The sequence below is a fragment of the Mustela nigripes genome, chromosome 4, assembly GCF_022355385.1.
Source record: "Mustela nigripes isolate SB6536 chromosome 4, MUSNIG.SB6536, whole genome shotgun sequence".
Lineage (NCBI taxonomy): Eukaryota > Metazoa > Chordata > Mammalia > Carnivora > Mustelidae > Mustela > Mustela nigripes.
The window spans coordinates 165769569-165784464 of NC_081560.1; the positions used below are offsets into that span (position 1 = coordinate 165769569).

At 46.0% G+C, this 14896-nt stretch overlaps 1 protein-coding gene across 2 annotated transcripts; it reads left to right on the plus strand.

Moving 5' to 3' along the window:
- Positions 1-274: 274 nt before the first annotated feature.
- On the plus strand, positions 275-12581 carry NOLC1 (nucleolar and coiled-body phosphoprotein 1). Of its 2 annotated transcripts, none has more exons than XM_059398425.1 (13): positions 275-474; positions 3571-3626; positions 3735-3877; positions 3981-4111; positions 5885-6050; positions 8854-8990; positions 9117-9258; positions 9729-9857; positions 10053-10163; positions 10251-10895; positions 11078-11184; positions 11411-11503; positions 11659-12581. In XM_059398425.1, the coding sequence occupies exons 1-13, from the start codon at positions 355-357 to the stop codon at positions 11815-11817; spliced, it is 2139 nt and encodes a 712-aa protein (XP_059254408.1). In that variant the 5' UTR covers positions 275-354; the 3' UTR covers positions 11818-12581. The 2 variants fall into 2 exon arrangements, with proteins under 2 accessions (XP_059254408.1, XP_059254409.1); XM_059398426.1 differs by having other exon boundaries at positions 3738-3877.
- The last annotated feature ends 2315 nt before the right edge of the window (positions 12582-14896 follow it).

A 14896-nucleotide genomic window follows, 5' to 3' on the forward strand; every position in this document is an offset into this window, starting at 1 on the left:
AAAAAAAAAACAAACGGTGGCTCTAGCTGAAACGGCGCGGGAAATCTAAAGTTTTCCCGCCACTGGCGAGGGCGTGAGCCGTGACGTCAGGGCTCCGCCTTCGCAAGGTGGTGGACAGAGGGCTCCGCCCTCACCAAGATGGCGATGCTTGTGGCACCGGAAAGAGTTTATAGATTTCGCCTTGATCCTGCCACCAAATTGGAGGCGGGACTGCCCTGAGGAGTATGCCCGCCCCTTCCGCCGTACGTCCGCGCCGCGTGATGACGTCACAGCGGGTCCACTCCCATCCGTCCGGGTTGCGGAGTTCCGGAGTCCTGAGCGTCCGCAAAGGTAGTGACGCGTGTTGCCCGGAGGATGGCGGACGCCAGCTTGCGCCGCGTGGTTCCCAGCGACCTGTATCCCCTCGTGCTCGGCTTTCTGCGCGATAACCAGCTCTCGGAGGTGGCCAGTAAATTTGCCAAGGCAACAGGCGCTGTGAGTGCGGGCTTGGGACAAGGGCTGGGGTGGGAGCACAACAGGTCTTCGGGCCCTCACAGGGTTAGGTTTCCGGGTACCGAGGTCTCTAGGGTCTTCCAGTCCAGTATCTGCGGGGCCTTTGTGCCGAACTCTCGGCGGTGACCCGGGAGCCTGAAGTCTCGGCAGCTGGTACCCCACGAGGTCTCACTAGGTAGCGTTGAGTCTTGTTGCCTTTTTCTGTTGAGCGGTGCAGCTACGGCAGCGTGGGTTCCTCGTGGCCCAGGTCACGTGGCTGGCGGAGTGCGGCGAGCTGGAGGGAGCGTGGTGTCCCACTGGAGGCATTGGAGGCTCTTGGTTCCTTCTTGGGTTTTACGTTGGTTGATACAAAACGTGACTTGACCTGAACTCAGTCGAATTTACCCGGGACTCCAAGATGAAATTGCGTTAGAAATGGGGGATGGGATTTTCGTTAGTAAATACTAGAAGAAAGTGAGAGTAGAGGTATACCAAAGCAGAATTGAGCATCACAGCCCAACCAGGCAGTGGGCTTGGATCTTTGATTTCTGGAATCAAGCACATCTAGATTTGGGACCAGGCTCTCTTACTTCTTAAGATGTGTAACCTGAACAGCTTGCTGAACCTCTCTGAGTTTGTTTCTATTCCTACAGAGATGCCATCATCCATTTTATAATATTTTTGTGAATTTCAGTAACGTGATAAATATGAAGTGGCAATCCCAGTGCCTGGTCCTCAGGAAGCATCAGTGAGTGAAAGCTGTTATCATAGTTATGGTAATACATATTTATGGTAATATAGGATGGTCCAAATACATGTAAAAAGTGGACCAGGGATGTGAAAGGGTTGGAATCTCAGGCAAGAAAAGCAGTCATGGGTCACCTGGGTGGCTTAGTCAGTTAAGCATCAGGTCATGATCTCAGGGTTCTGGGATCACGCCCCACATGGGCCTGCCTCTCTCTCTGCCACTCCTCCTGCTTGTGCTTGCTCTCTCTCTGTCAAATGAATAGATAAAATCTTTAATTAAAAAAAAAATCCTGATGCATGGGAAAACATCTTGAAAGAGGGTAGAGTGTAGTCTTTGACAGTCTTCTTAGCCTTTGATTCAGAAGTTAAATTTATTCTTTGTGGCAGAATCGGGCTGCACAAAGACAGAATCAAATCAGCTTCAGAAAGGGCTACCTTAAGCTGGGACAGCCTGCCTTGTGATCCCCTACAACTGCTTTCATATTGGAACTGTTTTTTAATTGACCATTAGGGAGGCTGCAGAAAGTATTTTCACAATGGGCTGGAAGGAATTGGGTCTTTTTCAGAATCAGGATTTTTTTTTTTTTTAAAGATTTTATTTATTTGACAGACAGAGATCACAAGTAGGCAGAGAGGCTGGCAGAGAGAGAGGGGGCAGCAGACTCCTTGCTGAGCAGAGAGCCCAATGCAGCGCTCGATCCCAGGACCCTGGGATCATGACCTGAGCTGAAGGCAGAGGCTTTAACCCACTGAACTACCCAGGTGCCCCAGGATTTTTTTATATAACAAAAACTAATCTTTCTGCAAAGCTTACTGAAGGCCAGATGGTGTTTCCAGATGCTAAGTCTTTTATATGCATTATCTCTAATTCTCTCAACAACTTAATAAGATGTACAGTATTATCTCCATGTTATAGAGAAATAAAGTCTTGAAAAGATTAAGTTATTTGCTGAGGGTCACACAGAGGCAGAGGTGAGTTTCACATTTATACATATGTAAGTCTGAGCCTGTACTCTTTTTTTTTATAAGATTTTATTTATTTATTAGACAGAGATCACAAGCAGGTAGAGAGGCAGAGAGAGAGAGAGAGGAGGAAGCAGGCTCCCTGCTGAGCAGAGAGCCCGATGTGGGACTCGATCCCAAGACCCTGAGATCATGACCTGAGCCGAAGGCAGAGGCTTAACCCTCTGAGCTACCCAGGCACCCTGAGCCTGTACTCTTGATGGTACTGCAATGTTTTGCCTTTTTTTTTAAATCAACTTACAATCTATTATCAGTGTAATTAATAACTGAAAGTAATTTTTGTACTGAGTATATAACTTAGCTTTTTTTTTTTTTTAAGAATTTGTTTATCTATCTGACAGAGATCACAAGTAGGCAGAGAGGCAGGCAAAGAGAGAGGAAGGGAAGCAGGCTCCCAAGGGGGGCTCGATCCCAGGACCCTGGGATCATGACCTGAGCTGAAAGCAGAGGCTTTAACCCACTGAGGCACCCAGGTGCCCTATAACTTAGCTTTTTAACCAGTTTTGGAGGCTGGTTTCCAATGATTTGGTATTATAAACCATATTGCAGGAAATGCTCTCTTCTGTTAGTGTTCTTGTTTCATGAGTAACGATGAATTCCTAGACAATGCATTGCTAGCTTAAAGGGAAAGCACATTAAAAGATTTTATTTTTATTTGAGAGAGAGATTGCGCACGTGTGAGCACAAGGTGGGGCAGGGGCAGAGAGAGAGAGAGAGATGTAGACTCCCTGCTGAGCAGGGAGGCTGTCATTGGACTGGATCCCAGGACCCCAGGATTATGAGCTGAGCTGAAGGTAGACACTTAACTGACTGAGTCACCCAAGTGTCCTGGGAAAGCACATTTTTTTAAAGGCTTTCATAAATAGGATTAACTGGGGATAGATGGTGACAGAAACTGTGAGTATCCCAAGTTTCTGATGTTGAAAATTGGAAAGTACATAAATAGATTTTTTTTCTCTTAATTTGTGCAAGTAGAAGAAGTCTTATGAAGAAGTAACATTTACACCAAATATAGCAGGTATAGAAGAGGTCACTTTTTTTTTTTTTTTTTTTTTTTTAAGATTTTGCTTATTTATTTGAGAGAGAAAGAGAGTAAGTGAGTATGAGCAGAGGGTAGAGGGAGAAGCAGACTCCCTGCTGGGCAGGGAGCCTGATACGGGGCCCCCATCCCAAGACCTGAGATCATGATCTGAGCTGAAGGCAGATACTTAACTGACTGAGCCACCAGACACCCCAAAGCAGGTCAGTTTTAAAGAGAGAATAAATCTGATTTCCTGCTAGAAGAACCAGGATAAAATTTTCTTACTATGTTCTTTTTTTCTCCTATAGACCCAACAGGACGCCAACGCCTCTTCTCTCTTAGACATCTACAGCTTCTGGCTCAAGTAAGTCTTCCCTGTATCACTGTGACTGGTTTTCCCCCAAGGAGTTGGGCTATGTTCCTTGGTGTGGGAAGATCCTGATCCCCCAAAAGTTAGCCTCATCTACCTCAGCAGGTCTGCCAAGGCCCCAAAGCGGAAGGTACAGGCAAATGGACCAGTGAGTAAGAAGGCTAAGAAGACGACTTCATCCAGTGAGAGCAGTGAGGACAGCAGTGAGGAGGAAGAACCCCAAGGACCTCCAGCTAAGAAAGCTGGTAAGTCTGGGCAAGGAGTTGGTGTTAGTGATTCCCAGAAAGGTATTTGTAGCCTGCCTGTACCACGTGGCTGTTTCTCACTGGGGTCTGTGGTTCTGTTCAGCTGTACCTGCCAAGCGGGCCAGTTTGCCTCAGCATCCTGGAAAGGCTGCAGCCAAAGCATCAGAGAGCAGCAGCAGTGAGGAATCCAGTGATGAGGAGGAGGACAATGACAAGAAGAAAAAGCCTGTTCAGGTTTGCACCTTTTGGGAAGGAAAGAGGTTGTTGAAGGGATTAGGAAGAAGAAACCTAGAGTCCTGGCTTATAGCTTGGAAACAAGGGATGCCAGTGGGTGTATAACAGGTGACTACGGGGGCGCCTGGCTGCCTTAGTCAGTAGAGCATGGGACTCTTGATTTCGGAGTTACATGCCTGAGTCCCATGTTGGATGTAGAGATTACTTAAAAGGAAAATAAATAAGGGGTGTCTGGGTGGCCCAGTTGGTTAAGCCTCCTACTCTTGGTTTTGGCTCAGGTCATGATCCCAGGATTTTGAGATCAAGCGCCAGTTGGGTTCTCTGCTCAGCAGGGGTTCAGCAACTCTGCCTCCCTCGCCCTTTGCACCTCCCCCCACTCCGAAGCGTGTGTGAGTGTGCATGCCCCCTCTGTCTTTATAATAAAATGAATTTTTATTTATTTTTTAAGGATTTTTATTTATTTGACAGAGAGAGATCATAAGTAGGCGGGGGTGGGGGGTGGGAAGCAGGTTCCCTGCCAAGCAGAGGGCCTGATGTGGGGCACAGTCCCAGGACCTCGAGATCATGACCTGAGCTGAAGGCAAAGGCTTAACCCACTGAGCTACCCAGGCGGCCCATAAAATGAATCTTTAAAATACATAAATACGTAAAATATATAACAGGTGACCGTGGCGGAGAAAGTAGAAGTATGAAGCTTGGAAAGGGTATGTGAGGGTGAAGTTGCACTCTGAATCTAGAGGAACCCATTCTGTTTCCAAGGTGGCGTTCGTTTTTTCTGGAACACTGCCTAAGATTCCAAGAGTAAGTAAGAGTATGTTTTGTAGACAGGTATTTGGAACTCTTAAGCAGGGAATGGCAAGGACAGGGTTGGGCTTTTCTTTCTTTCTCTCTTTCTTTCTTTCTTTCTTTCTTAAGGTTAGTTTTTTAAAATTTATATGACAGAGACACATTGAGAGAGGGAATATAAGCAGTGGGACTGGGAGAGGGAAAGCAGGCTCCCCAATGAGCAGGGTGCCCAATGCCGGGCTCGATCCTGAGGCCCTGAGATCAGGACCCAAGCCAAAGGCGACGCTTAAGAACTGAGCCATCCCGGCGTCCCTTCTTTCCTTTTTTTAGAAAGATTTTATTTATTGAGAGAGAGAGCATGCATGTGTGCACACATAAGGGGGGGCAGGGGGAAAAGCACTCTCTCCACTGAGCAGGGAGCCGGATGTGGGCCCCATCCCAGGACCCTGATATCATGACCTGAGCTAAAGGTAGATGCTTAACTGACTGAGCCACCCAGGAGTCCCTTTTCCTCCCTCACTCCCTTTCCACCTTCTTTCCTTCTTTCCTTTCATCTGTCCATCCGTCCGTCCTTCCCTTTTTCTTGAGATTTTTAAATTATTTTTAAGTAATCTCTGTTCCCAGTGTGGGACTCAAACTCATGACCCCAAGATCAAGTTTCATGCTCTAACCACTGAGCCAGGCAGGTGCCCCAATATTTTTGTTTCCCATGAAGAATTTGGTGCCCTTTTCAGATGCTGTGTTTTTTCAGTACACACTGTGCCACACATGGTGCTTGAACTCATGACTCCAAGATCAAGAGATGCATACTGTACTGACTCATTCATCCAGGTGCCCTTAGATGTCATCTTGCTCAGCATTTATTTGCTCTTACTGCTCCGTTAGCTCCTAAAAAATAAAAGTAGTCTAAGATGGTTTCCACCTTAGGATGCCCTTTGGGTACCCAGAACCTCTTGCTGATTCTCTTCATTGTGTGTTTCCTCACAGAAGGGAGTTAAGCCCCAATCCAAGGCAGTCAAAGCTCCTCCTAAGAAGGCCAAGAGCTCTGATTCTGATTCAGACTCAAGCTCAGAAGATGAGTCACCAAAGAACCAGAAGCCAAAGACAACACCTGTGGCAGCTAAAACTCAGACTAAAGCCTCAGCCAAACCAGGTACTATTTCCATTCCCAAGAGGCCAGGCTGGGGACTAGTTTGCTCTGGGGACTTGTATTAAAATTGCTCATTCAGGGGCAGCTGGATGGCTCAGTCAGTTGAGCTTCTGCCTTCAGCTCAGGTCATGATCTCAGGGTCCTGTGGTTGACCCCCACGTTGTGCTTCACGCTGGGCATGGAGCATGTCTAAGATTCTTTCTCTCTGTTTTTTCGCCGTTCCCCATCCCATGTGTGTGTGCTGGTGCCCACGCTTGCCTGCTCTCTCAAAAAAAAAAAATTGCTCCTTTAGCATAGGGGTGAAATGGCAGTGGCTGAATTAGAAATACTGCTTAGTGTCTTTTTATTTCTTAAGAAGAGGTTTTTTATTAATAAGTGGAACATTTCATAATTAGGGATTAGTAACTAGAGAAATAGTCTGCAGTGAGGAAAAATGTAGTTTTTTTTGTTTTTTGTTTTAAATCTTTGCTTTTAAAAAAAAATTTTATTTGGGGCACCTGGGTGGCTCAGTGGGTTAAAGCCTCTGCCTTCGGCTCAGGTCATGATTTCAGGGTCCTGGGATCGAGTCCCGCATCGGGCTCTCTGCTCAGCGGGGGGCCTGCTTCCTCCTCTCTCTGCCTGCCTCTCTGCCTACTTGTGATCTCGGTCTCTCAAATAAAATCTTTAAAAAAAGGGACGCCTGGGTGGCTCAGTTGGTTAAGCAGCTGCCTTCGGCTCAGGTCATGATCCCAGTGTCCTGGGATTGAGTCCCACATCGGGCTCCTTGCTTGGCAGGGAGCCTGCTTCTCCCTCTGCCTCTGCCTCTGCCTGCCTCTCTGTCTGCCTATGCTCGCTCGCTCTCTCTCCCTCTATCCCTGACAAATAAATAAATAAAATCTTAAAAAAAAAAAAAATCTTAAAAAAAAAAAAAGAATTTATTTGCCAGAGAGAGATCACAAGTAGGCAGGGGCAGGCAGAGAAGGAGGGGAAGCAAGCTCCCTGCTGAGCAGAGAGCCCCATGCGGGGCTCGATCCCAGAACCCAGAGATCATGACTTGAGCCAAAGGCAGAGGCTTAACCTTCTGAGCCACTCAGGTGCCCCCCAAAAAACGTGTTTTAAAAAATGGTATCCAGGGGCGCCTGGGTGGCTCAGTGGGTTAAGCCGCTGCCTTCGGCTCAGGTCATGATCTCAGGGTCCTGGGATCGAGTCCCGCATCAGGCTCTCTGCTCAGCAGGGAGCCTGCTTCTCTCTCTCTCTCTCTGCCTGCCTCTCCATCTACTTGTGATTTCTCTCTGTCAAATAAATAAATAAAATCTTTAAAAAAAAAAAAAAAAGTGGTATCCAGAAGCACCTGGGTGGCTCAGTCGGTTGAGTGTCCAACTCTTGATTTCAGCTTGGGTCCTGATCCCAGGGATGTGGGATTGAGCCCCATGTTGGGCTCCACTCAGCAGAGAGTCTGTTTGAGATATCTCTCTTTCCCTCTCCCTGTGCCCTCAGTCTTACGTGCTCTTTCTTCCTCAAATAAGTTAATCTTTATTATTATTTTTTAAATTTATTTTCTCTTAAAGATTTTATTTATTTGAGAGAGAGACAGAGAAAGCAAGAACAGGGGAGGAAGAAGCAGGCTCCCCACTGAGCAGGGAGCCTGATGTGGGGTTCGATCCCAGGATGCTGGGATCATGACCTGAGCCAGAAGCAGATGCTTACAACTGAGCCATCCAGGTGCCCCTTAAAATAAATAAATCTTTAAAATAAAAGGTATCCCAGGGAGCTGGGAGCTGAAGCCTCTGCCTTCGGCTCAGGTCTTGATCCTAGGATCCTGAGATCAAGCCCCACATCGGACTCTGCTCAGCGGGGAGCCTGCGTCCCCCTCTCTCTCTCCCTTCCTCTGCCTACTTGTGATCTCTGTCTGTCAAACAAATAAATAAAGTCTTAAAAAAAAAAAGTATCCATTTGCCATTCTTGTTAATAGATGATTTACATCCCTATAAATGCCGTTTTGTTATAAGCACTTGTACATCTATGTTTTGTGCTTTTCATTGCCATCATCTGTCCTATGCATTTACTCTGTAGGACCTGTGAGAATTTAAACTCTTTCTTGTAGTATGCTTGTGATGACAGGTTATGATTTATAGGAGCTTCTCTGAATGAAGTTGGAGTAAAAGATTTCATAGAATACATTTGAATTGTTTACATATTTTTTTTCCTTTTTTATGATCCTATTTATTTGAGAGAGAGAGAGAATGTTCACACATGAGCTTGGGGAGGAGCAGAGTGAGAGGGACAAACAGACCCCTGCTCTGAGCCCAGAGCCCCATGCAGGCCTTGATACTGTGACCCTGAGATCATGACCCGAGCTGAAATGAAGAGTCAAATGCTTAATGGACTGACCCATCCAGGAGCCCCACTACATCATATCATTTAGTAAAGATAGTTTTATGTTCGAAATTGGTCAGGAAGGTCATCCTTTGATAGTCAGCCGTGGTGGTTTCCCTCATGCTTGCTCTAAAGGCAAGAGAATTGGGGTGCCTTGGTGGCTCAGTTGTTAAGCGTCTGCTTTTGGCTCAGATCATGATCCCCAAGGTCCTGGGATTGAGCCCCACATCAGGCTCCCTACTCAGCAGGAAGCCTGCTTCTCTCTCTCTCTCCCACTCCCCCTGCTTGTGTTCCCTCTCTAGCTGTCTTTCTGTCAAATAAATAAATAAAATCTTTTAAAAAAGTAAAATGAAGGCAAGAGAATCGATAGACTCCTAAGCTCTAAGCTAACAGGTTTCCAGGGTCCATTAAGGCCTTGGTATTTCTTACCCAATTTTTTTTTCCTTCCCAGGTATCCCAGCCCGTGTGGCACCTAAACTAACCAATGGGAAAGTGGCCAGCAAGAAGAGCAGCAGCAGCAGCAGCAGCAGCAGCAGCAGCAGTGATGAGGAGGAGGAGGTGGCAGCGGCGGCAGCCATACCTAAGAAGGTTTGGGCCAGAACTTGTACCAGGGGATGGGTGGGGAGGTGGGGGAGTGAGGGTGTCTCCATTTCTTGACAAGTTTAGTTGGATCAGCTTTTTCCTGTGGTAACTAGTTTTCTCCATATGACGCAGACTGTACCTAAAAAGCAAGTCGTGGCCAAGGCTCCAGTGAAAACAATGGCTGCCCCTACCCAGAAGAGTTCCAGCAGTGAAGACTCTTCCAGTGAGGAGGAGGAGGAGGAAGAGCAGAAAAAACCCATGAAAAAAAAACCAGGTGAGGTTTTTTTTCCCCTTGAAGTTATTTATTTGTTTTTTTTTTTTTTTAGAGAGCATAAGCGAGCATGTGCACAAGGTGGGAGTCGGGGGCAGGGGCAGAGGGAAAGGCAGAGAATCCCAAGGGGACTCCCTGCTAAGCGTGGAGTCCCACCACAACACTTACCTTTTTTTTTTTTTAAGATTTTATTTACTTATTTCACAGAGAGAGCATGTGCATGTGTGCATAAGCAGGGGGAAGCAGGTCCCTATAGGTTTTTTTTTTTTTTTTTAATATTTTGTTTATTTGACAGAGAGATCACAAGTAGGCAGAGAGGCAGGCAGAGAGAGAGGAAGGGACGCAGGCTCTCTGTTGAGCAGAGAGCCCGATGTAGGGCTCGATCCCAGGACCCCGAGACCATGACCTGAGTTGAAGGCAGAGGCTTAACCCACTGAGCCACTCAGGTACCCCTTGTTTTTTTTTAAAAACAGGTCCCTATAGTTCAGTCCCCCCACCTTCGGCTGCCCCATCCAAGAAGTCCCTGGGAACCCAGGCTCCCAAGAAAGCTGCAGAGAAGCAGCAGCCTGTGGAAAGCAGTGAGGACAGCAGCGATGAGTCTGGTGAGTCCCCTCCGTGGAGAATGGGCCTGGGAGAGTGATGAGGAATATAAAAGACAAAAAGGCCTCTATGCCTTTCGTTTTTCACTGAAGCAAGACAGGGTTTAAGTTTCTGTGTGGGTCTTTGCAGCCTCCTTTTTGTTGCTTTTGGTTGGGTTGGGACTCTGGTCCCAGCCTAATGCCATAGATTCCCTCCAGATTCCAGTTCTGAGGAAGAAAAGAAACCTCCAGCTAAGGCAGTCATCTCTAAAGCAACCTCTAAACCAGTTCCAGCAAAGAAAGCGCCAGAGAGCTCTTCAGACAGCTCAGGTAAGGTATATGGAAGCCCTCAGGGTGGTGGGAGCTCCAGGGGCTCTCTCCAGTCTGATTTCTATTTATTATTTGCTCTCTGTCTAGACTCTGATAGTTCTGAGGATGAAGCTCCTGCCAGATCAGCCGGTACTACCAAGAATCTACCAAGTAGGCCGGTTGCCACTCCCAAGCAACCTGCAGCTAAACCAGCCACAGCTCCCAAGCAGCCTGTAGGTAGTGGCCAGAAGCCTCTCACCAGAAAGGCTGATAGCAGCTCCAGCGAGGAGGAGAGCAGTTCTAGTGAAGAGGAAAAGATGAAGAAGACTGTGGTCACTCCCAAGTCCAAGGCAGCAGCCAAAGCAGCTCCGTCTTTGCCTGCCAAACAGGCCCCCCAGGGTGGTGGGGACAGCAGCTCTGATTCAGATAGTTCTAGCAGTGAGGAAGAGGAGGAGGAGAAGATGTCAAAATCCCCAGTTAAAAAGAAGCCACAGAAGGCAGCAGGAGTTGTAGCCTCTTCCAAGGCGGCTTCCACAAAGCAAGCAAAGGCCGAGAGCAGCAGCAGTTCTTCCTCTGATGATTCCAGTGAGGAAGAAGTGAAGGAGAAGCCTAAGGGCAAGGGCAGTGTAAGGCCACAAGCCCTCAAGACCAATGGGACCTCTGCAGTGACTACGCAGAATGGAAAAGCAGACAGGGATAGCCATGAGGAAGAAGAAGAAAAGAAAAAGGCAGCATTAGCAGTTTCTAAGCCAGGTCTGTATCCAAAGAATCTGTCTCCTTGGTTTGTCCCCCCAAGTATGAGTGGGATATACACTTGGGGGATGGGGTAGGGAGAGGAGGCCCACAGTTAGGCTTCCAGTTGTATGCCCTCGGTGTGGGAACCTGGGAGGAGGAATAGGAAGCTGGTCTCCTGAGTCCGGCTTTTTGTTTTGTAGGTTCCGGAAAGAAGCGGAAGCAGAATGAGGCTGCCAAAGAGGCAGAGACTCCTCAAGCCAAGAAGATAAAGCCCCAGACCCCCAACACATTTCCAAAAAGGAAGAAAGTAAGTTCTCTTATTTTCTTGTCGGGAGCCAGCCTTTAAAGAGTAGAAAGGGGCACCTAGGTGGCTCAGTTGGTTAAGCCTCCATCTCTTGCTTTCCCCTCAGGGTCGTGAGATCTTGACAATTCTCCCCATGGCCTGGCACTCTCTCACATGTGTAGCTAAGCAGGGCTTTTCTGTTAAATGGCCACTCTGTCTTTAACTTACTTCTTACTTCATTCTTCTCCAGGGAGAAAAAAGGGCATCATCCCCTTTCCGAAGGATCAGGGAGGAGGAAATTGAGGTAGATGCTCGAGTGGCAGACAACTCCTTTGATGCCAAGGTGAGGGGAGAGCATGTTTGCTGTTCTTAAGGGGGCTGGGTGGAAGAGAGGGCAGCTTTTTGGTTCATGTTGCCTTGAGCAGGGAGAAGAAAGTAAAAGTAACAGGGCCTTGGTGTTGTCCTTCTGTGTATTAACCACTTTTCTCTGCTTACCAGCGGGGTGCAGCTGGAGACTGGGGGGAACGCGCCAATCAGGTTCTGAAGTTCACCAAAGGCAAATCGTTCCGGCATGAGAAAACCAAGAAGAAGCGGGGCAGCTACCGGGGAGGCTCCATCTCTGTCCAGGTCAATTCCATTAAGTTTGACAGCGAGTGACCTGGGGCCATGTGTGGTGAAGCAGGGGTGATGATCCAATGCCACTTACTTTCCCCAGTGGACCTGGGAAACCCTCAGCTCTATTAAGGGAGGGTCTTGGCGAGGACAGCAGTTTAGAAGAGGTCCGAAGACTTTGCATTGTAACATCCTCTTTGGCCGTTTTCTGTGTTCGTAGTTTTGTACAGGTTTGGCTTTTGAGTGTTGAGAAGTAAGGACAACATAAGAGTGTTCTTTTTTAAGAAAAAGAAAAATTTTAGTTGTCATTCCCTCATTCCCTTCTCCCTGTTCTGTGGAAGTCCTCATGCTGAGAAATTTGTAAATTTTATATTAAATCGTTTCCTATTCATTTTCGTTGTGATTTCACAGGTGGGTAAAGATAAAATCTTAGCTATTGCCCAAGATGTAGTAAAGGTTACATTATGAGTTTTTATAATTGGAGAATTCTGTCATTTGTTCACATTCATCCGTCCTACCCTCACAGCTTTGGGAAGGGGCAGTTAAGAATGGTTAATGTATATGTTTGCTAAGCATGCACTGTGTAGTTCATCCTCTTTTATGGGGTTTAGGACTGATGTTTTCAGCGAGCATGGACTTAACTACTTTTGGGGATAAAATCCCCTTTTGTTACAGTTAAAATTCTGGTGTAGTGTGAATGCTGTGGGGTTAGTCTAAATATTTTGTTTTCTGTAATATTAACATTTAATGTTTGTAGTATATGTTTAGTTTTTTATTTTGAAAGCATAAACTTTTCTATTGTTCGGAGACTTTTTTTGATGATCCTTAGTAGTACTAATTTAAGGACTGCATTTCCTTGTTTTTTTTTTAGGGAACAAAATAACAATCTGAAAAGTACATATCATTTGGTATTTCTGTTTTAGTAGAAGTGGTGACACAAAATTAGCTTCATTAACTCCTTTGTGATTGGAAATCACTGATCAAGAAAATCAAAGAATAAAAACTGTAACTAAAAATCTCAATCCTCAGTAGGAGTAAGATTACATTAGGCAAATTTATAGGTAACCTGTGTATGTGCTAACGGAAATGGGAAGAACCTTTATGAAGCATATTAGGTGGTAAAACTTGGTGGGGTTGGGAGAGTATCCCAAGATTGTTGTTTGTAGTTGGAACATGGGAGCATCTGATGTGCCCCTTTCAGAACCTTAATTGTCAGTAACTAAAAAAATACCTGTGAGCAGAAATGCGACTCTGAGGCCAAGGCAGCCGATCCTAAAGCTGTAGGAGATGAGAGCTTGGCCAGAGCAAGCTGCGGAGGGAGGAGGCAACAGCAAACTGGAGACTGGGGCTGTTTCTGTGGTGGGAAAGTGTGCCCTAGCTTTATGGACGAGGGGAGGTGTAGGTTTTAAGATTAGCCTCCCCTTGTTCTGATTCCATACTTGCCAGGTAACTTGATAGTAAGTTGGTTTTCCATGTAACTGCCTCTAGGAAGAATATGCAGCTTTCATGCTGACATAGGTACATCAGTCTGCATGGTAAGTGTTATCCATCTTAGTACAAAATAATAAACTGACTGATGTATAATGTGTCTTGGGAGATTTTTATTGTGAGTCCAAAGCCCTCTCACCTGTTTAAACCAGAACAACTTGGATGCCAGTTAGAGGGCTGGAGTGAGACCTGTGAGTTCACTGAAGAATTTTCTTGACAGCAGCTTTCTGGCTTTTCGTGGCCATACCTTGCTTGTGTCCAGGCCATAGTCCAGATCGTGCATAGTCTAAACTGGGGTTGGCAGAATGGCCAATGGGCGAGTCCGGTCCACAGCTTGTTTTTGTAATGCTTTGATGCTAAGAATGGTTTTTATATTTTAATTTAATTTATTTATTTGTTTTTAAGTAGGCACCACACCCAACACGGGGCTTGGTTTTTTTACATTTTAAAAGTGCTTGGAAGAATATGTGGCTGACTTTATGTGGCTCACTGGGCCTACGGTATTTGCTAACTGGCCCTCTATGGAAAACGGAAAGCGTTTGCTAATTCCTGGTCTAAGTCAGTGATTTTGCAACACTGGCTGAAAATTAGAATCATCTGGGAAACTTAAAAAATACTAAAACCCAAGGGCCCATCCCAGACCAGCTTGAGTGTGTCAGACCCTGGTGCTCTCTGGTGGGGCCTGGGTGTAAGGATTTTTTTTTTAATCTGAGTGATTCTAATATGAGCAGCTGAGGTTGAAAGCCACTAAACTAAGAGTGTTTGAAAATAATTGGGGCACCTTGGTGGCTTTGTTGGTTGAGAGTCTGACTCTTGGTCGTGGATCATGGGATTGAGCCCTGCATTGGCTCCACTCTCACAGTGCACTGGAGATTCCCTCTCCCTTTTGCCCTTTCCCTGTTTGTGGGTGTGCTCTATCTCTAAAATAAATAAATCTTAAAAAAGAAAAAAGAATTGGTATTTTTTCATTATTCTCATGCTTTTGTTTTTGGATATACTTACAAAATCTGATATAATAAAATGAAAATTAAATTTCCATCTTAGCTGTTTCCTGGGACTTGAATCTGTATCTTCATAGTTTTGTTGAATGTTCTGTTACATGCTTCCACTCATCTTTTTCCTTACACAAATGGGGTAGCTTGCTAGATGCAGTGTTTCATAACATTGGAGCTCATTTTATAACACAGTAGCTAATTTTTAATGTCTGCATGGTTCTCCATTGTAGTAGGAAGCAGTAGTATAAGTATGCAAGCCAATAACATTGGTGGATGTTTGTTTTTTCAGTATTTTGCTACTACAAATAGAGCCACAGTGGATATTCGTTTTTCTGTTGTGTTTTTTTCTTTTTTAAAGATTTTATTTATTTGTCAGAGAGAGAGAGAGAGTGAGAGCGAGCACAGGCAGACAGAGTGGAAGGCAGAGGCAGAGGGAGAAGCAGGCTCCCTGTGGAGCAAGGAGCCCGATGTGGGACTCGATCCCAGGACGCTGGGATCATGACCTGAGCTGAAGGCAGCTGCTTAACCAACTGAGCTGCCCAGGCGTCCCGTGTTGTTTTGTTTTTTAAAGTAAATTCCCCCCAGTGTGGGACTCAAACTCATAACCCCAAGATCAAGAGTCATACTCCTCAGACTGAACC